Raw genomic sequence first — 19724 nt, 5'->3', positions numbered from 1 at the left:
TAGCATCAGGAACCCGAAAGTAAGAAGCCGTGAACGCTAAAGGCTTTGACAGTTCGGCTATTCTAACCTTTACGCGCGCCGGCTTGACATAATATAAGTCATCCTGGAAGTGTCAAGATTCCTAGCTCAAACTCAAGGCACGTAAATTGGCGTGGTGCAAAAGGGCGACACGCCTATTCGCAATGAGCTTTCTGACATGTGAGCGCGCACCAAGAGTCTCATGCTCCAACAACGTGAGTACTTCTAGAGTTACATGTTTCAAACGACTTGATTATGGGTATCAAACGCCCTCGCTATCACTACTTTGGATAAGTACACATGGTTTCCGCATTGAGGTAGGTGTGCACAATGTTCACTCAGAGGAGACCGTGGGCGGCAATGTCACAGTGGACACTGGCCGGGTCATGTGAGCCCAGTGCTGTGTGTCTACAGTGCCCACTCGTTCTTGTCATCGTCCACAGTGATGAAAGGCTCGTCGATACGCTTGATCGCATATTCGCTGCATAGAATACTGTACATCTTGTCAGCACTTTGACTCACATCTCTTTAGCCTGCGCTTATTCAGGTATGCACTTACCATGCCGAAGCGACAAGTGCGTCCAACTCGGCGACCATAGCATCCTTCTTGGAACCACTGACGAGGCCCTTGCTGATCTGTACCTGGCATTCTTTTATTCTCTTGCTTTTGCCAACACCAGCCTGTTTGAGAACCTCTTTTCCTAAACAGTCTGAGTGAAAGGCGTGTTGACAGGGAAAGACAAAGAATTGCCTGCTCAATAATGGCAGGGTACAGACGTAGCACTTCTCCCCTGGCTCAACAATAGCGTAACGATGATCGAGAGCCGCGATATCAATCTTGATGTTTGCAGCTGTCTGCGAGCTTTCGTCCATTTCCTGCTTGAGTCCATCAATGTTGCGACTGTAATCTTCAAGCGCATTACAGATCTCATCCTTGAAATCGTCAATCACGACAAAGTCTGGGAAGAATGGGATCAAGTCCTCAATCTTGAGGAGGTCACATCTCTTTAGAAACTCAATTGCCGTCTTGATGCCGTTGGACTGCGAGATGACTTTCTTCGCTACCGCAAGCCAGAGCTTCTTGCGAAGCGCCGGGTTGTTCATGGGCCTGTCAGCAATAATGGCGGCATATTCTGTTTCGTTGTGAGAAAGAGCAAGATCGACAGCCTGGACGTACTGTCCCATGTTGGTGTAAATATGAACACAAGCTAGGGTCCGCTTATGTTGAATGCAGAGCCGTAAAGCAAAGTCAGGATCGAACCGGTGCTCATCACCCTCAGACTCGAGATAGCTGAGGAGACCCGATTCATCCTTGTTCGGGTGCGCCGCATATATAGACACCAAAGTATTGTGAACCGCGGCATCCGTAGAGTTGAGTTGGTTGATGACATATTGCAGGTATCGAACTGCCTGGTTTTGTAGTAGCGAACCTGAGAAAGTCCGATCGTAGTCCAGGAGAGCTGGGATTATATTCCGTGGCTTGAGGCTCGGGTGTCTCATCATGATCTCAACAAGTTCGTTCCCAACGTGCGTCATGAGCACACTGCTATATCGGTAGAAAACCTCGGGATCTGTCTGTTTCTTGAGTACATTCAAGGCTTCGGTCCATCTTTCTCTTTGAACCCAGTAGGAGAGCACATAGTTGTAATCGTTTGTGGCGTTGGCAAAGTAGAGCAGCTCTTCTTCCCGTGCATGGCTGCTGATAACGTCGTATATAGTTTTGCGATCCAGATCTGACTTGTGTTTGTTCACAAAGCTCTGAAACTCCTCGCGAATCGTACCCAACTGCTCTTTTGACTGGTCCGTGTTGAGATTCTCAACCAGCTCGGCTTCGGTCTTGATCGTATCCTCCAGAGAGTTGAGTTTGGCCATGAATATTTCAATCAGCCATGTGGCAATCATCATCCTCTGCATGATTTGGGCTTTCTTGTATGTCGTCAACTTTGTCAATAGATATTTTCGTAGGGCATCATTTTGGTTGTGGTCAATAAATGTAAGCGCAACCTCTTCAAATGATTTACTGCTCTTGCCATACACTCCGGCAGCCTCGACATATTGCCCTTTAGAAATGAGGTAATCTCCTGAAGCCATGGCGATGGCATCTCTCTGCGAAGCCGTGTGCGCGTGTTGCAAGGCTTGGTCGAATTGCTGGCTCTCCAGCATTATCCGCCAGATGTCCCTGTCCTCGTCCCGAACGACGATCTCAAAAATTTCTTGCGCTGTGAATAGCCAGAATGTATTTTTCTGCTGGTCCACATACAAGCCCAAAGCTTTTTGCCCCTGCTCCAAGATGACTTGGTCATAGATAACGGCGCCGGTGAGACGGTTGGCAGCGACAACCCTTCCGCCAACCAAACTGACAACGTGCCACTGCGTCAAGATGGTGGCGTCAATGAATTCGGATGACGTCTTCTTCCGACCAGAAGTGTCAGGTGACACTATCTGGGCCCTAGGCAGCAGCTTTGATTCGGCATAGATCTTTGGGCCCAACTCTGAGGTCGTTGGCGCGGACAAAAGCTTGCCGTGGTATATGCCATGTGAAGACAGCCATGCAAAGGCCCTTTCGAGTGACACATCATCGTAGGCGTTGGCGTTGGGCAAGTCGGGGGACACGGCCAAGGTGGACGGCGCAGAGCCAGAAACCCTAGATAGTTCGTGAATGGTGGGCTGTTCGGAATCAAATAGCTTGGTATAAATAGAGCCGCTGCCCTCGTTATGGCTTCGGCCGACCTTGCCAACCAGGTGAAAAAGACGGCTCTGCGTGCTTATGAGCACCCTCCTCATGTCTGACCTCCCGCCGAGATTATCGACCCACAGTCCGGTAACTGGGCCATCGGGTAATTTCTGCAGTACCTTGAGATACTTCTCCTCCTTCCTGTAGAACTCGTTCGTGCTTTCGATAAAGGTTTCGTATATGTTGCCATCGCTGGCGCCGAGCAGGATTTCCCTGGTTGAAGCGGTCGGCAAGCTAGGATTCCAGGCCACACTCTCAATTGTGACGCCGCGCAAGCGTGTCAAAGGTCGGGGCTGCCTGCTCTGCGAGTGCAGGTAGTAATTCTCGCCGAGGCTGGTGCAGATGAGCAGATGCGAGGCAGTCGGGTCGAGGAACATGTGGCGGATGACACCAACCTCAGACGGGCGCTTGGGGAGATCAATGTCGTCGATGTCCTCGGGTCGATTGAGATCGATACGCAAAATGCGACCGTTGGACAGGGCCAGCACTAGGACGTTGTTGGCAACTTGAGCAGCCACAAAGTCGGCCGCGATGCTGAACTGCAGCTGCACTGGCTCGATGTCGAAGATGGGTAGACCGCCGCCAGCACCATCGTCGAGCGATAGGCCAGCGACGCCATTGGTGACAGCTGAGAAGCCGTCGGTGCCGTCAAAAGCCATGGTTTCCTGTGGTTTCTTTTAACTGAGCATGTCGGCCGTCAGTTGATCGTCAAGTCCCGTCGCCGTCGTCGTCAAGACAGCACGCGCTGGGCAGCTTGGGGGGAAGGCTGGCGTGTGGAAGGTTTGAGCTGTTGGAGTTGCGAGCTCCTAACCCAGGTACTAATGCAACTGTTGGGCTTGGAGTAAGGTAGATACATAGGCGGGAAACCCAGCACAAGGTAAGCGGGGCTTATGCAGATACCGAGATCTGATCATGACGTCGGTCGATAGATACCCTAACTTTCAGGTAGACCACCGCAACTCAGTTGGCTATGAGCTGGGATGGTGCATACATCTTTATTAAAATGATTGCGCCCAGATTTGATTATAACTATAATATCACCCAAGAGGATGTTTGCCATGGTTGAGCAGACTTTGAATTCATTCATAACTTATCTTGAAATTATGGCGGGGAATCAAGATGATCACATATAACCCAAGAAAAGAGGATATCACGCCCGCTGAATAAGCAAAAGACCCTACTCCGAAAAAAAACCAAAAACCATACTCCGTTTAATAAATCCATACACACTTCACATCTCTTGTCCATTCCAAAGAAATGTTCCAATTTCAGGAGATACCGAATCTCTGTTTCACGCATAAATGGCCGACCATATTCACTTAGCTGCCAGCAATTAATGATATGGCCGCCCCCATGCTCTATCTGTATGTCATGTCTCGTTGATATGTTATAATGTTGTCTTCGTCCTCGGTCTTGAAGGAATAACTCGTAACTATCGTCATGTCTGGAAACTTGGTAAAGTTATGAAATCGTCATGGGCGAGGCGCAATGTCTCTGAGTTGACTTTGGCGGCCGCCAAGCCCGGTGGTGTCTCTTTATCGGAGTTCGTCTTTCAACCCCCAAAAGGCCTGGCGTGTCAAGACTGAAGTCGCCATGGACGTCTTGCTCTCCTTTTTTTCATGGGGCCGAATGATGAAGAGAGTAATATCGCTTCTTGAAAATTGCGTGTGCAGAGATAAATGCGTTGCATCCCTATATTGGAGCCGGTGCATTCGCGTTGCCTCCTACAGCGAATGCAACGGGGTCCTCTTCCACGTTTGGGTTCTGTGGTATGACAACCCTTGCTTCGTGCGCATCGTGCGCGTAGACTGGTACATTCGGGGGTTCCGAGTCCAGCGGCTTTCTTCCTCTCATGGCCTTCATCTTCATATTGAATGTTCTGGATTTTTTGTTGTCCAAGGCGATGTTGGTGAATACTTTGCGGAACTCCTTGATCTCCCGCCGAAGCTCTTCGGCCGTGTAGCCCTTCCTTGAAGTGAGCAGTCTGAGAGCATGGGCCTCGAGGCCATCCAATATCGCCTTCATGAGCAAATGACCAGAGGATAACTTCTTTGGGTTGATTGGCATATCACTTTCCATCATCTCAACGTCCACAAAACCTGCGGCTGCGAGCAATTCCGACTTGAGGTGGTGGTTCTCAATCGTGTACCCCGACTCCATTGCAGCTTCTTTCCAATCCCTTGCACAACGGTGGACGCCAGACTCGGGGGGAACATGAGCGAGGTAGTTGTCGGAATGCCATAGATCGTAATCCATGACTTCTATCCAGCCTCCCGGCTTGCAAACCTTGAATGCTTGCTCGTACACAAAAGGCCAATCCTTGAAGGCGCCATCCATGTTTCGAAGGTGGACCAGGTCGTAGGAATCAGGAGGACGCAGCCATTCCAGCTCGGCATTGTCTATTTCCCAAAAGAGGTTCTGTCCGGCGTACTTGGGGAAAATATCTGCAATGTCAGTTCCAGTGACTTCGCAGTCGGGATATCGTTCGGCCATGTCCATAGCCCATTCTCCGGTTCCAGTGCCAATATCCAGTATGGAGGTAGGATTCTCCAAGGTCACAGTCGTTGGCTCCTCCCCGAAAGCGCTCCTGTAGCATTCACTAACTAGCAGCAGACGCGTTTGCTCCTCTTTGTCGTTTGGCATAAAGTAAGATCCGGTATAGCGTCTCCCATTTTCCCATACGTATTCCACCTCTGCAGGGGCGATGGAGCGATTCGAATTACTTTGGGGTGAGTAACATTAGCAGTGAGAAGGCGCCAAACAAGGGCACCCCAAAAAAGAAGAGGCTTACACAGTAGCATCATCGTCAAATCTTCTATGGAACCCGTGGTCTGTCACCGATGCAGGGAAATGGCTGCGCGCATAGGTAGACGTTGTATCATCATAGTACACGCCTGTGGTTTTGGGACCCTCGTCGAGTTCTAGATCCGTTAGTATAGGGCTAGCATCGTCCGTGCTCTGCTGCTCGCTGGACTGATCGCCGATAGACATCTCGTCATCAAGGTCGGGCACGTCCCGGATCGACTCGTGATCGCGTTTTGGCAACGCGAATTCCGCGTGGGCGCCGGAACCCATTACTGTACGGCTTGTTTTCTTGTCTTCTCTTCTGGTCCCTCGTATGCTATATCGCTTCCAAAACACGTAGAAGGCTATCGTAATGGGCCGCACTACAAGGAACTGTTGCTGTTGTGGTCCAGGCCAGGGTTCATGGTCACTAGTTGATGTGGGAACGTCGTGCTATCGAGACAAACACTCTTGACCACGCGTTTTGTATTGGCTTGTCAACCCGGATAATTTTGATGTCTAGGTGGTCGCGGGTGTAGTGGGTGGTCACATCAACTATACACTCCAATTCATGTCTGACCTAGGTGAGTTGTAAGGTTCTCTTGTCTTGCAATCCGACAGAGTGTGTCGCATACGATCTGTTGGTGTAGGCTGTGAGCGCCTCGAGAAACACAGGCGTAGACACTGGCGCCAACTTTGCTGCCTACGTCCGTGTGACTAGACTGGGCGTGTGATGAAAGAGCTGCCAGGCTATTACACGGCCGTATCAGCTTTCATTGCACGATAGGTACGGATTAGATAGATGGGTGAGCGAGGGAAAAGAGGTGGGTGTGAGTCGAGAATGGAAGTTCGAGGCCTTGGAGGTGAGGAAGGTTTGGGGAAGTTGATTCACAAACGATTCGTTCGAGGCCGTTCCAAGCCCCAGTTGGCTGACAGCTACCACAACCCAGCAAGCCCAGATCCTCCAGGGGTGGCACGGGTGGCCCTGGGGGCCAAGGTGCGGATGCCCTATCAGAGGCTGCTCTTCAGGCGACACCCCAGGCCAGCTGCGGGGAGACTTCTCCAGCGAAATTCTCCACCAAACTCGCTAATGTACTCGATGGGTTCCGCGCCGGGGTTTGCCAGTGGTTGGCTTGAACGGTTTTCAGGGTTTAAATGACCAGCAACCTCCGAGCTCCGACTTTGGGTGTACGACCAGGCTGGGAATGGAATGGACTGGGCTGGGCTGGGCTACGACGAAGCAAGATGCCTCGCAAGATTGTCTTGATTTGATATCTCTCATCTCTCATATATCGTCTGGAAAATCTGGCAGGCATTTAAATCGCGCTAGGGTGGTGTTCACAGCAGCCACAGACCTGACTACCGCAAAGGCTCAGCTTTTCATGATTACTACGGATGAGAGTAAAGAAAGATTGTCAAAGATAGCCTATTGCTCATTCCATTCCACGGACTTCGGAACGAGAGCCAACCGTGGCCTAGTTGGTTATCAGATCACCAAATTCCACAAATGCTGCAAGAGACATGGGTGACTAAGCGATTTTGCATAGCCCTAGGTAGAGGAACATCGTCCTCCTCCCAAATAGGAATATGTGAGTGAGCCCACATTCTCTCAATGGTTGGTAGGCTGCACTGCGCCCAAGCCTGCAGGTCGCAAGACGCACGTGGGTATAGGCATGTCAAAAGTCCACCTTTGCACCTATGTACGTTCATTTCGTCAGTGAGTTGACTGTTCTGTGCACTTACGCTTTTCGCATGGCGCTGGCCAAGGCTTACTCAAGGAGCTGTATCCGTATGGTTGACGCACATCACTTTTAATCATATGGGATGCTTCCACAATTGGCGATTTAAGCGCTCAAAAGAGGTCACTTTGTCTGTATTGTTCAAGTTTTGACGCCTCTAGCGTGATTTTCATGGTGCAAAGCAGTCCAGACTGATCCATCCCTCCAAATCGTGATCCTTGTGCATTCGTGCCGACTCCCATAACTCCTTGATCAAGCAAGTAATGTCATTATATTCGTACACAGTCTTCGGGGATGGATCAAGCAGTGACGAGCCCAAATGTCCCGTTAGTCTCGCTGACCTTTCGCTTCTTGACTGACTGGGGCTGTTCCGAGATCTCTGCATTGGTATCCTTTTCGACTGTGCTGATGTCGCCCTCCCTCTTGACAATTGGGAATGGGCTGAGCACATTGCTAATGTCGCCCCACCACTTCTCTCCGAACTGCCTGTACCAGTTGACCGTGATCTTGAGGCCAGCCTCAAAAGGCGTCTTCTGGTCCCAGCCCAGGTTGCGGAGCTTGGTTCCGTCGACGGCGTAGCGATGGTCGTTGAAGGGTCTGTCGTGGGTGTACTTCACCCATTTGTCAAAGTCGGCCTTGCTGTTGTTTGGAAGCCCCATCTCCTTGAGCAACTTGACGCACAAGTCCATATTGGAGATCTCATCGTACGATCCGACATTGTAAATGTGTCCGAGTGTACCCTTGTGCAGGATCGTGTCGAAGGCATCAGCAGCGTCCCCGGCAAAGAGATATCTGCGTGTAGGGCTTCCGTCACCGTGCAGGACGACAGGCTGTCCACGGTTCAGAAGCGCAGCAAACTTTGGAATAATTTCTAGAGGTTTCATATCAGTAAGCTGCGCATTGGGTGGCCTGATTTGGAATAAAACCTACTCTCCGGAAATTGATGGGGTCCATACACATTGTTGCTTCGCACAATAATGACTGGCAGCTTGAAACTCTTCATGTACGAGTTTACAAGCATTTCGGCGGCAGCTTTGCTAGCAGCGTAAGGGTTGGTTGGTGCCAGGATACTGGTCTCCAGCAGATCGTCGTCATCGTCCTTGACCTCGCCATAGACCTCATCCGTGGAGATGTGGATAAACCTCTTGATACCAATCTTCTTGGCACTCTCTAGCATGACATGCGTTCCATAGACATTGGTGTGAGTGAAGCCATAGGAGTTGCCGAAACTCAAATCAACGTGGGACTGCGCTGCAAAGTGAAAGATGGTGTCAATGTTGTAGCGCTCCATGCAGTCGAGGACCTCCTCTGGTTTTGTGATATCACCATGGTAGAAGGTGAAGTTGCGCTTATTGTTGAGCATGCGCGTGTTGTTCAGGGACGAGCAGTAGTCCAGCTTGTCAAAAGACACAATGTTGTACGCATCTGGATAGGCCAAAGTCAAATGCCGGACCAGCCAGCAAGCGCTGCATACCTCGGACACACGGATTAGTCGCCCGATGGCAGAAATTGGGGGTACCTTCCCCAAGCGAGACCAAAAAAAAAAAAAAAAAAAAACCTAGAGCCAAAACTCACATGAAGCCTGCGCCGCCCGTGATCATGATGTTCTTGACATCTGCGAGTGGCTCAAACTTGGTAGTGCCTGTCAGCACCGGTGCATCCTGCCAGACATCTCCGGTGCCGTAATTGTACCCATTCCCGCTCGCGACGGCTGTGGTGGGGAATGGCAAGTTGGGTCAGCAATGGTGGCCAAGAGACTGCGTCTTGATGCTAGACTTACCAGGATGGTGGCCATTGGTATTGTTCTGATGGCTGGCGGTCATCTTGTTCAGCCCTGCGCAACGGACGTTGATACGTTTTTGTTGTTGTTGTTTGCACTAGCCTAATGACCAAAAAGTCGAAAGAGGGGCGAGAGCAGTGTGTTCTCTCAAAGTGAGCGCAGAACGATTACAAGAGGTCTATGTGTTTCTGCCCAGGGCGGGCGCGAATTTCAAGGAATGACCGAACGTGACCCCTTGATTAATGGTTTCCTCCAATCGGGTCTGGAAGTTAGGAAACGAGTGTATTTTCAGTCGTTAACCCTCGAATGAGTGGCAGATTTCGCTGTCTTGGATTGATCTGATGCACGGCGCAGGGTCCGACGACGACGCAAGTGAAAGAAGGGAAGGGATTGGCGTATGAGGCGGATGTCTGTCTTATTTGGATGTGACGTCTGAATCTAAGGGTGGGTTTTTTTTTTGAGTTTATGACAGACGACGCGCAGGGAGCGCTCGCGTTCCCTTTCCTTCTTCCCTCTGCTAGGTAATTCCTTTTTTTTTTCTCGCCTTCCGGTCTCACTTGAAGCTTGATGGACTGGACTGAATCAGTTAACAACCAAAGGGGGGCGTCACACAACTGAGCTGAGAAAGAGTCAAATGGAGGTAGTACTTGATAGTTGGGGGTTAGCAAGCAATGTAGCAGCGTAAAGCTAAAGTTACTAGCTCACCAGTCAAGCAAGCAATCGCGGGACAAACTGGCGATGGATGGTGGCCGGGGCCCGTGCCCGAAAAGGATCCGCGCAGCTGGGTTTTGATCCCTCCAACATATGTAATGTAAGGTACTCCTACGGAATACTAGCCAACCCGTTCTCCAGATTCAGTTCTCTCGATTTGGAATGCGCAATCTTTCTTTCCTTTTTCGAGGTGATGGATCGACAGAAAAGTAAGATAGTATGTAAACCAAGACATTCCATAAACAACGATAATGGTTCTTTTTTTTAGAAAAAATAAATAAATAAAGATGCGCGCGGCCGCTAGAAACGCGCTCAGGCACAAGTCAAGCCACCTTACATTTACATTGGACTCAAAAACAGGAAAGCCCTGCAATTGGGGATTACCCTGGAACTTGACCATTGAGAGGAACAGACTAGAAATTCTAATTCCTCACATTGCTAACATTCCCTCAAATGATAATATATGAACGTCATAGTTAGCTTGGTAGGATAGCTCGGCATAATAAAGGAAGTGCCACATTATGCATATGTACGTGATGTACCCTGCAAAAGTGCAAGTGTGATAGGTGTCCAGATTTCTGGTGTAACTCGTACCTTATGTATGTACGGAATGTCGCCCGCCAAGTCGGCCGTCGGATTCGGCCTCACATTCTTTGTGTATTGTTGATCGGAGCAGGGGTCTACGCAGCCAGACTCCCGCAGCTGAATCCTATAGTATACTTCTATCATGTTTCTTTTTCCCGCTGCCATTGGAAAGAAAAGAGGCGTCTCAGCGCCACTATCTTAGCATCACTTCAAGCTTTGCAATCTACCTATCAAAGCCCCACGCCCCGACTTATTCTTTTGCTGAAATGCTCTCCAATTTTTTCTTTTTTTTCTTTTTGGTAACCGAAGATGGTTTAAATCGTGAGGCAAGTAGACTAAAGAGGATCTTGAACCGCCAAGCCATTATATTAACTTCAAGGCTCTATGGCAATGATCCCATCGTCTTACTGGAGCACTTTGTTGTGGTGGGAGGAAACGGTAGTATGCACAAGATCCGCCTCTGTGTAACAAGATATGGACGCATCAAGAATAGCAATATTAACAAGAGCAAAAGTATCACAAATTGATTGCCTTTGGGTGAATCGCGTTTCAGTGTGTAATCTTTAAGGATGCTTTCCAGCACGTGGGAGGTGGTGGAAAGAGTTCATGAGAGTGTTTTGTACAGTATGCTTGTATCACCTATCCATACCACTTCTTCTTACGGATTCAACGCAGGCTGAGCTACGTAATATAACCACGTTGCAATCCGCTGAGCTTAGAAGATGACGATTCTTAGACACAAATTTCAGCTGACTGCAAATATGTGTAAATGGGTACACATTTCATGTCATTTACCTGATTAAGTAGCAAGACATCATTCAACACCGCACCAGGAACTAGGAAGGTCAACGGCAAAAGAGTGCCGGCCGCCTGATGTACGTTCAGCCTGGAACGTAGCACATGTTCCTGTCTCACCCAGACCGTGCGTGCCTTGTTTTATCTCGTGTTCAGGGGATGGCCGGCTGATGAATGGGCTAAAGGCGAAAAGTCTGGAGCACATTCCACGTTGTTCAGTATCGTACTTTCGGCGTGGCAGCTGACGATGTCTCGCAATAGCCATTGACCGAGATATACAGGGCGAGATAAGATGCACAAAAATCTGTGGTGGATGGGGGTCGTGAAGGTAAGTAATGTATTTTCAGCCCAAAATATGTGGAACAATATATGTTGCTTTGCAATGAACCGACAGTATTCGGGATCAATCAATTACCTCTTTAGCTTAAGAGACACGATTGATTGAGAGTGAGACATGATAGACATACTTTCAGGAAAAGGACAGCTTTCAAGAGGAGGCTGGGCCGCATTCCGAACTGACAGCTGTATAATCATGTCTCGCTTTTGAAAAGCAATCGCTGCATCCTCGAAAATATGTGCCTGAGGTAACTTGCAAACCCCCACGGTGGTACAATATGTACCGAGCTGAGCGCGTGGCAATAATTGGGGCAGCCAATTACAAGCGCAGCTGATGATCGAAGCTGACTACTTGTCTATACGATACATACATACGAGCCTGTGTAAACGAAGTCATACGCATTACATTGAATGTTCCCTCAAGAAAAGAGAGGTTGGATCTGTTTCAGAAGTGTGGTGGGGCCTGGGGGGGAGAAGAACGAGCGGTGGGCGCAGGAGCAGGCATTTATTGGTATCGGCTGCAGATCGTGAGTTTCCTTTGAGACACCACACTTCAAGCAAGCAATCAAACAAACCCTTTAGGGAGAGGGGACTGAGTTGTGAGTCAAAGTTTGTGCTGTGGCAGCTGACGAGAGCGGCACAGCAGGTACCCTTTGCAGCAAGCAGTATGATAAGGTATGATGGGCCACGTTCAGCTGCTGAGAGGTAGTTCTTCATGTAGTGTGATGTATGTGTTATGTGTCGCGAACCTTGAGCTATACCCCCTCGCGGTGGACCAGGTAGTACATACGTCGTAGTAGTAGTGGGAAGGAGGAAGCCTGGAGGCCCTAGACGGGCCCCTGCCGTTTGGCTTCCCACACCAATTTGCGCCACTCAAGGCCACCTTGGCGTAAGATCCCTCCATTCCCGTGGGCTCTTACGCCAATTGTGCAGCTAAACCACGCTAAAGCGGGGCTTTTGCAGCCGCCCACCCGTCCCAGATTCCAGGCGGCCAAGTCTCAAGTTCCTGTCCAAACACAATCGACATCTCCAAATTGGCTGTCTTTGAATCATCGCCATCAATCCAATTGTCCTCGACTTTGTTTCCATCTCGTTCGTTTTATTTTAGGGCTGGTCCATCGTTGCATTCGCTCTTCAGCCTATCGCCTTTTCGATGCTCTAGCCCACAACAAGACCGCCGACTTACCCTTTTGCCTGGCTGCAAAACCTTGGGAATCTTGACTGCTTCCAACTTGTAACTTGCTCGCTCAGGCTTGCGACCCAGTAAAACCTGTCAACACACCGACCATACGAGTCATTCAGACAGCATGGCAACAGGCGCTTACAATAGTTCGCCGGCATCGGTGTCGTCCTCTGCCGCTACCGAAACCCACGATGACAACGAAAAGTACAGAAGCAGCTACGAGGGTTCAGACAACGACCTTGCATCACAACACACCGCCGTCGAAGACCGCGATGGCCACGAGGAGGAGGGGCTCTTGGAAAAGGACGAGAACATGCAGTCTACCCAGGTATCCGACAAAGAGAGCGGCGGCATGACGAAAGCCGTCATCTGGATGATCATCAACACTCTGGCGACTATAGGCATTGTCTTTACCAACAAGGCCATCTTCTCGGATCCGTCCTTGAAGCTCGCACAGCTCAGCTTTGCTGCCTTCCATTTCGCCATCACATGGCTGACGCTCTTCGTTCTGTCCCGGCCTCAGCTCGCCTTCTTTGTCCCGCGACGAACCACCATTCGCGAGATCATTCCGCTTGCGATTTCCATGTCTCTGAACGTCATTCTGCCAAACCTCTCGTTGGCATTCTCCAGTGTGACCTTTTACCAGGTCGCGCGCATTCTGCTCACTCCCACAGTTGCACTGATGAACTATGTTCTCTACAAGGCGACCCTGCCTCGGGATGCGCTTTTGGCTCTCATCCCGGCTTGTCTTGGCGTCGGCATGGTCTCCTATTACGACTCTCTCCCATCTAGTGACGCCAGCGTCAAGACAACATCAGGACTGGGTGTAGCATTTGCCTTTTCCGGCATATTTGCGTCTTCCCTGTACACGGTTTGGATAGCTAGCTATCACCGCAAGCTACAGATGACAAGCATGCAACTTCTCTTCAACCAGGCACCGGTCTCGGCCTTCTTACTGCTTTACGTCATTCCGTTTGTTGATACGTTCCCGGTGTGGTCCGAAGTACCATTCAACCGATGGGTCATGATCCTCATGGTGAGTCTCAGTCGTATTACGGTTAACATTTCAGTCTCTAACTTTCACCAGTCTGGCGTTTTCGCCTCTCTTATCAACATTTCCCAGTTCTTCATCATTGCCAAAACTGGTCCAGTCTCAAGTACCGTAGTCGGCCATTTGAAGACGTGCACTATTGTTGCGCTCGGCTGGGCTACGTCGGGTCGATCAGTAGGAGACAAGTCCGTCTTGGGAGTTTTTGTTGCAATTGGGGGTATCGTAGCGTGAGTATTTGCATTGATCCCCTCCAATTGACATGTCGACTAACGACTACAGCTATTCAATCGTGATGATTCGGCACAAGGCTCGCGGTGGGGGCAAGGCTTGAAAATATGCCTTAGTTCTTCCACGTCAACTTAGGAGTTTATGGCGTTTTGTTTGATTTCACCATACCCGCCCGGCTTTATGGGCATCGACCCAACGAGCACGTTTGATGATATTGTCTTGTCATTCGGACAGACTTGGAGACTGTGAGTTTGAAGAAGCCTAGTTGAACTCGTCTGTGGCTTCACAGGAAGCCAGTAATAGATGAGAGGATTCGACCAGGCTTGCACATGTGTGACTCGGTAGTGTTTTAATAAGACATTCTATGCACAAGAATTCAATTTTCGATTCTACCATTTGTGCCATGTCATTTTCACTGACGTTGAGTGCGGCTTCTGTCTAGTCTGGTGCGATCTCAATGCCATGTTGCGTGTGCTATTGAGGTAAAGTACTATGCAAATGGTATGCGCGAAATACTCCAGGACATGGCTGTCTCCTTGATCGGGGGAGAAATGAAGCCTGCCCGGACCCCTTCTTCGACATGAATTTACACCTTTCTTCCTTGATCCTTCCCGTCTTTTCTGCTATGACCAATTGTTTCGAGAAGTGTTTCCTTGGATCAGCTCGGACAAAGCTTGGCGCTTTTCATCTTTATAGCATAGGGTGATCGTGTCTTGGCATCATTTTGATTGGTTGTGAGAAGATATTGCGACTAGTTATACTCGACTCATAGTTAACTTTGGCGACCACAGTACGTGTCAAGAACTGGGGGGAGAAAAGAAAGCTGCCCCTGTTAGAAGGCTATATTAGTTCTGTCTTTAGTTCCGGGTCCCTACGCGCGTTGTTATCAGCCGAAACCCCGCTGAGAGGCTTAGTGTCAAGGTTGGCGCATCTGAAAGAGGGCGCAATTCCTCTCTGGTTGTACACAAATTGAGACTTGTCAAGATGTTCCGCGGGTATGCTTCACCAGCTTGAATGGCTTCCTGAGACAAGAGGAAATGGAGATACAGAATGTTGGTGCAAACGGAGAAGACACCGTCAGTGTTATGTTGCATGCTACAAAGAGGGCATGTGCCACTGAATTGATTGATCGATTGTGCGCGGACGCGTCGTCATTTTGCCTCGCTTGCGTTCAACCGTCCATGAGCAGCTCGGGGACTCACTGGGGATCGCCAGCAGCCGCATGATACGCATATGGCGCGCTGCTGTCTAATCTTGAGCGGAAATGATGTGCTGCGCAAATAGCCGTAAGCGAGCCTTCTCTGTTCGTCTCTCTGCCATGAGAGATTTCCAAGATTGAAGCAAGACGCTCTTCCAATCACTCAAGTATACGCGCGGATGGTCTTTCCAAGGGATCGAAATGGTAGGGTCTGACGGTATTTTATACACAGTACCACTTGGACAACCCATCCACATCTTTCTACTACTTGACCAAACTTGTACAAGAGTATTTGCTGACCATCTACCACATGCGAATAGATTGACTGGTGGGTCCTGCAGTCGTCAGCAGTGTGTGTCTAGCCCACCGGGCCACCCCCATTGCGCAGCCACTCCCCTGTTCAATCCTTTCGTCATTTTCTTCTTTTGCTTTTCTTCTCTGAACAATTATTTCCTATTGGGAACAGCTATGTGAACATACTATTGTCTGTCCTCGTCAGAGGTTGAACTCGAGCTTGATGGCAACCACCTTATCTGGCCCCAACGGCGGCCTGCTGGTCGTGTGTATACTGCTTTGTCTGCTGATACCGGCCTTTACTTTCTACGGAAAACCATCCCTTGACTATGGCCAAGAAGTTGGCTCGGAACTCGTCGCTGGCCTCAAGTCTTCGTACGGCTCGTGGAGAGAAGGCGAGGCCAAACAAGACCCGACGACAACCCACCACGAAGAGGACCCTGAATACCTAGCCATATGCCTCGCAGTCCGGGACCAGGCTCTTGACCTGCCCGAGTTTCTGCAGCATCACCACTACAACATGGGCGTTGGCCGATTCTATATCCTCGATGACGGCTCAAACCCGCCCCTAAGCGATGCCGTGGACTCCTTTGGCGTGCCGCCCGAGGTCCTGACCTTTGTCTACTATGACGAGAGCCAGAGAGTGCCAGAGATGCAGTACAAAATGTACGACGACTGCGCGCGCGTACACGCCGTGGCGAGCGGTCGACACCACACATGGCTGGCCTTTATCGACGCCGACGAGTTTCTGGACACGCCGGGCGGCGAGTCGCTCGTGGGCGTGCTGCAGAGTTTCGAGGCGACCCGCGACGACGTCGGCGCCCTGGCCGTCAACTGGCAGATGCACACGTCCAACGGCCTGCTGAGGCGGGCGGCGTCGGTGCGCTGGTCCTACACGCACTGCATCTACGACGACGCCGGGCACGGCGGCGCGGGCTCGGACAATCGGCACGTCAAGAGCATTGTGCGGGTCCGCGACTACGGCGCCGGCGGCCCCATTACGCCGCACATGTTTCACCTCGCCCCCGGCAAGGTGACGGTGGGCGAGGACGGGGCGACGGTCGACTCGCCCGCGTTTCGCCAGCCCATCTCCCGCGACCGTGTCAGCTTGCACCACTACGCCGTCAAGAGCCGCGAGGAGTACGTGGAGAAGATGAAACGTAGCAATGCCATGGGCCAGCCCAAGGACTGGCAGTTTTGGAATCACGTCGAGCATGACTTGCCCCATGTGCTGTGCGACGACATGGTCAGATGGTTGGAACGGGATCCAAGATGATTCCGTGGTGGAATCATAATACTTTAACTCCATATTGTCTATTGTGCTCCTCTTGACGAAAAATAAGCAGAAAGGAAGTTTGCTTTCAAGCCAGGAAGTGTCGTTTTAAGCACTCATGGGAAAAGCCCAGTTTAGTTGCAAGACCGGGTGGGAAAAGTTTGGTTGGCACTTGGTTCTCGAGAGATGGAGCATATCAACCCACTGGAATTTCGATCATTGCAGCAGAGATGTCATTGGCGTCGATTTACGTGCTTTACGGTGGCTGACCTCATCCGACTTATCAATGATACCTTGGTCAGGGGCTGCCATTGTGCGTCTCTAGATGAAGGACTGCTTGGAAGATAAAAAGCTGATAAAGAAGTCTAAGCGTGATCAACAAGTTTCCCTGGTCGCGTATGATGTTGTAATCGTCATGATCATCGTGGAGAATCGATAGTCAGGAAGTAATCGGGGCCTCGTAGTTGTGAGGCGGAGGATCGACGCCGGCCCTAGATACGAGCAGAGAAAATTAATGCTATAGAGAGACGTCTCTAGTGTTTGTCACGGTCTAGCAGTAGTTTTCAGGATACGCCAGCTACTATCATTTCGAAATAGTTACTCCGGCTTGTCTGCCATCGTGCTTTGTTTACTTGACTACATGTGGACGGACCCAAGAAACAACACACACAAGAACGTATGGCTTGGTATACCACTGAGAGAACCACAATCTTGTAGTTGACCTCGTGACCTGTTTACGCGCATTTCCAGTGCGATTCTTTAGCCTGTTCAGAGAATTGAGAACCACATAGCACAAGGTATAATATGTAGCAAAAAGCATGTACATATGTCCAAGCACGCCAATCATTGTATACGGGTCTAATACACGGGTGTTTAAGGGGACCTTTGGCTGTTCTTCAACGTTCAACCACCTAAGACAACAGAACTTGTACATCCTAAGTCCTTTAGGTGATCCAATTTGTGTTGTCTCGGCCTGTTGTGTCAAGAAAATGGGGACATGTGACTTCAGAAATGATGACAATGAGAACGTACTACACACACAGTCGTCCCGGTCGTTTTAAAGTCTAGCATCTCCCAACCTCCATATTGAACAATGATCGTGTAATCGCCAGGCACGTCTTCTTATCGCTTAGCACAGGCTTCGAATGTAACACTTGAAATGGGGGTTGGCCAGAAACAATACAACATCTGTACGACGAGGAGACATCTTCCATGGACTCTATCACCGAGGGACAAGAGAAAATGAGGAGTGCACAATTTTACAAGACCGTAACGGGCACAAAGTAGGACTTTCAACATCGTGTTTCCTAGGCAAGTCTTCGCGACGGCACCTCGGCTTTATTGGTAACCGTACCAAGCGTACGCGTCGTCGTAGGATCAGCTTTGGTGATCATTTCAAAGAAAGGATTACACCATGGTAATGCAAATTTTCAAAAAACCCCCAAGTCACTGCGTTGTCTCTCTTTGTCAGCTCAAGTCCAGCTCGACGGCCACGATGACGGATAGACGCGATGACACCCTAATGCTGACAAAGCTGCGCCATGCAGCAAGCAGCTTTACAAGCGATAGACCCATGGGAAAAGCCTCAAGACTCGCAGAAGTGTTTTTGACAATGTTACAACATCATGGGTATATGAACCTAAATATTGGACGGTGCAGGAGTAGTCATGGGCATGAGCGTTGCGGACGGAATACCAGTTTGTAAGCGCAGGTCGAAGAAGTGCTGAGAGCATGATTATCGCTTAGAGACCTTTTTCTCGAGATCTGATCATGAAGGTTGAGCGACACCAGACATTAGTCTTCATGACAGTACTATACAATCACAGCCAACACGTGGACCAACGAATCGCATCACTCGTCTCCGGCCGACTTCATATAGTCTCTAGCATGCATGGGAGGTATCATGACGATCGTGTTGTACTTTTTCACCCCGAGTACAAGCTGCAAGTCAGCCCACCTTCTTTCCTGCAATCATGCCGCTACTTATACACATACTTGCACGGATGAGAAGATCACCGCACAGACCTTGCAAAAAAGCGTACAGCATCGTGACTTTTCCCATGCCGCCATTCCCGCCCCAGCACAAAATGTGGGAGCCCGCCCTATCTCCCCGATCAGGCCTTTACAATTTTACCACTCCATGGGCTTGAGCTATCGCGACGGAACCTGGCACTTCAACGTCTAACCATTACGCGCCATGCATGAAAGGAGAAGTTGAGGGATCATAGCGGACAGCCGGGCCCCGCCGTCCCCTAAAGGGAAGACGGCGCCCGTTTATCGTCACGACGACATTGCCAACACGAGGTTTTTCAAAGCCCTTGTCCCGCCGTCTCTCTGTGGAAGACACGGAGAATCCGGTATCAGCAGCCACACATATTCGTTTCCGGGTTTCTGGTTCTCCGCAGGATATGTAATCTTTGTCTTCTCTCAAACGCATTGTGCTCAATTCCCTCTCATATAAAAGTGCAACTTCCATGTGGTCTTTTTGGCCGGGCCGCAGGGTATTTTAGTACGAGAGCCCCGATACATGAGGCAGCTTGCGTTGACCTCTATGGGTTTGCGTGCGTACGCCTGGGTTTCGACAGAGTGGGACCTTTGTCATGCTGATTAACGTGGTAAGGGGTCCACTTATGGAATACCCTCTTCAACTTTCTCTCTCTCTGCCTCTCTCGCGGTTGCACTCTCGTTTAAGTGGTGGAAACCTGCACGCGGTCCAGACTATACCCAATTTGCACTCTCTGTCAGACTTTCCAAGCACGGAATACTACCTTGGGCTCGCCATGTTCCGATGTGGGAGCCGGCCGGGTAATGATGATGAGCAGATATGGAGCCATTATACATCCAGTTGAGGTTCAATAGTTTGTGAAATGGCGCATGCCACGAGACAGTGCGCGCGTTCAATTCTTCTTGTGCGTTTCTCTATGACCAGCACCAGATTTCCTCTTCTTCTACAGCCAGCCGGAAGGGCCTTGTTTTCTACAACCGCCAGTGACCAATACAATGCCCGCCCCATGG

The 19724-nt window shown here is 50.1% G+C and overlaps 5 protein-coding genes across 5 annotated transcripts; 2 read left to right on the top strand and 3 right to left on the bottom strand.

Annotated features, from left to right (window-relative positions):
• Positions 1-426: 426 nt before the first annotated feature.
• Positions 427-3411, bottom strand: PFICI_07523 (uncharacterized protein; the record flags this gene model as incomplete). The annotated part of the gene is made up of 2 exons (XM_007836104.1): positions 427-511; positions 578-3411. 2 exons carry the CDS (start codon positions 3409-3411, stop codon positions 427-429), a joined length of 2919 nt encoding a protein of 972 aa, XP_007834295.1.
• A 1033-nt stretch (positions 3412-4444) lies between these two features.
• Positions 4445-5827, bottom strand: PFICI_07522 (uncharacterized protein; the record flags this gene model as incomplete). The annotated part of the gene is made up of 2 exons (XM_007836103.1): positions 4445-5474; positions 5544-5827. 2 exons carry the CDS (start codon positions 5825-5827, stop codon positions 4445-4447), a joined length of 1314 nt encoding a protein of 437 aa, XP_007834294.1.
• Positions 5828-7574: 1747 nt separating this feature from the next.
• PFICI_07521 (uncharacterized protein) lies at positions 7575-9098 on the bottom strand (the record flags this gene model as incomplete). The annotated part of the gene is made up of 4 exons (XM_007836102.1): positions 7575-8146; positions 8206-8741; positions 8851-8986; positions 9056-9098. The coding sequence occupies 4 exons, from the start codon at positions 9096-9098 to the stop codon at positions 7575-7577; spliced, it is 1287 nt and encodes a 428-aa protein (XP_007834293.1).
• Positions 9099-12789: 3691 nt separating this feature from the next.
• PFICI_07520 (uncharacterized protein) lies at positions 12790-14047 on the top strand (the record flags this gene model as incomplete). The annotated part of the gene is made up of 3 exons (XM_007836101.1): positions 12790-13701; positions 13753-13943; positions 13996-14047. 3 exons carry the CDS (start codon positions 12790-12792, stop codon positions 14045-14047), a joined length of 1155 nt encoding a protein of 384 aa, XP_007834292.1.
• Positions 14048-15659: 1612 nt separating this feature from the next.
• On the top strand, positions 15660-16712 carry PFICI_07519 (uncharacterized protein; the record flags this gene model as incomplete). Its single annotated transcript, XM_007836100.1, has 1 exon — positions 15660-16712. The coding sequence occupies one exon, from the start codon at positions 15660-15662 to the stop codon at positions 16710-16712; it is 1053 nt and encodes a 350-aa protein (XP_007834291.1).
• Positions 16713-19724: the final 3012 nt, after the last annotated feature.

This window comes from Pestalotiopsis fici, assembly GCF_000516985.1.
Source record: "Pestalotiopsis fici W106-1 unplaced genomic scaffold PFICI_Scf_5, whole genome shotgun sequence".
Classification (NCBI taxonomy): Eukaryota; Fungi; Ascomycota; class Sordariomycetes; order Amphisphaeriales; family Sporocadaceae; genus Pestalotiopsis; species Pestalotiopsis fici.
The sequence above is the reverse complement of the archived record's forward strand: the minus strand, read 5'-3'. Positions and strand labels throughout refer to the sequence as shown.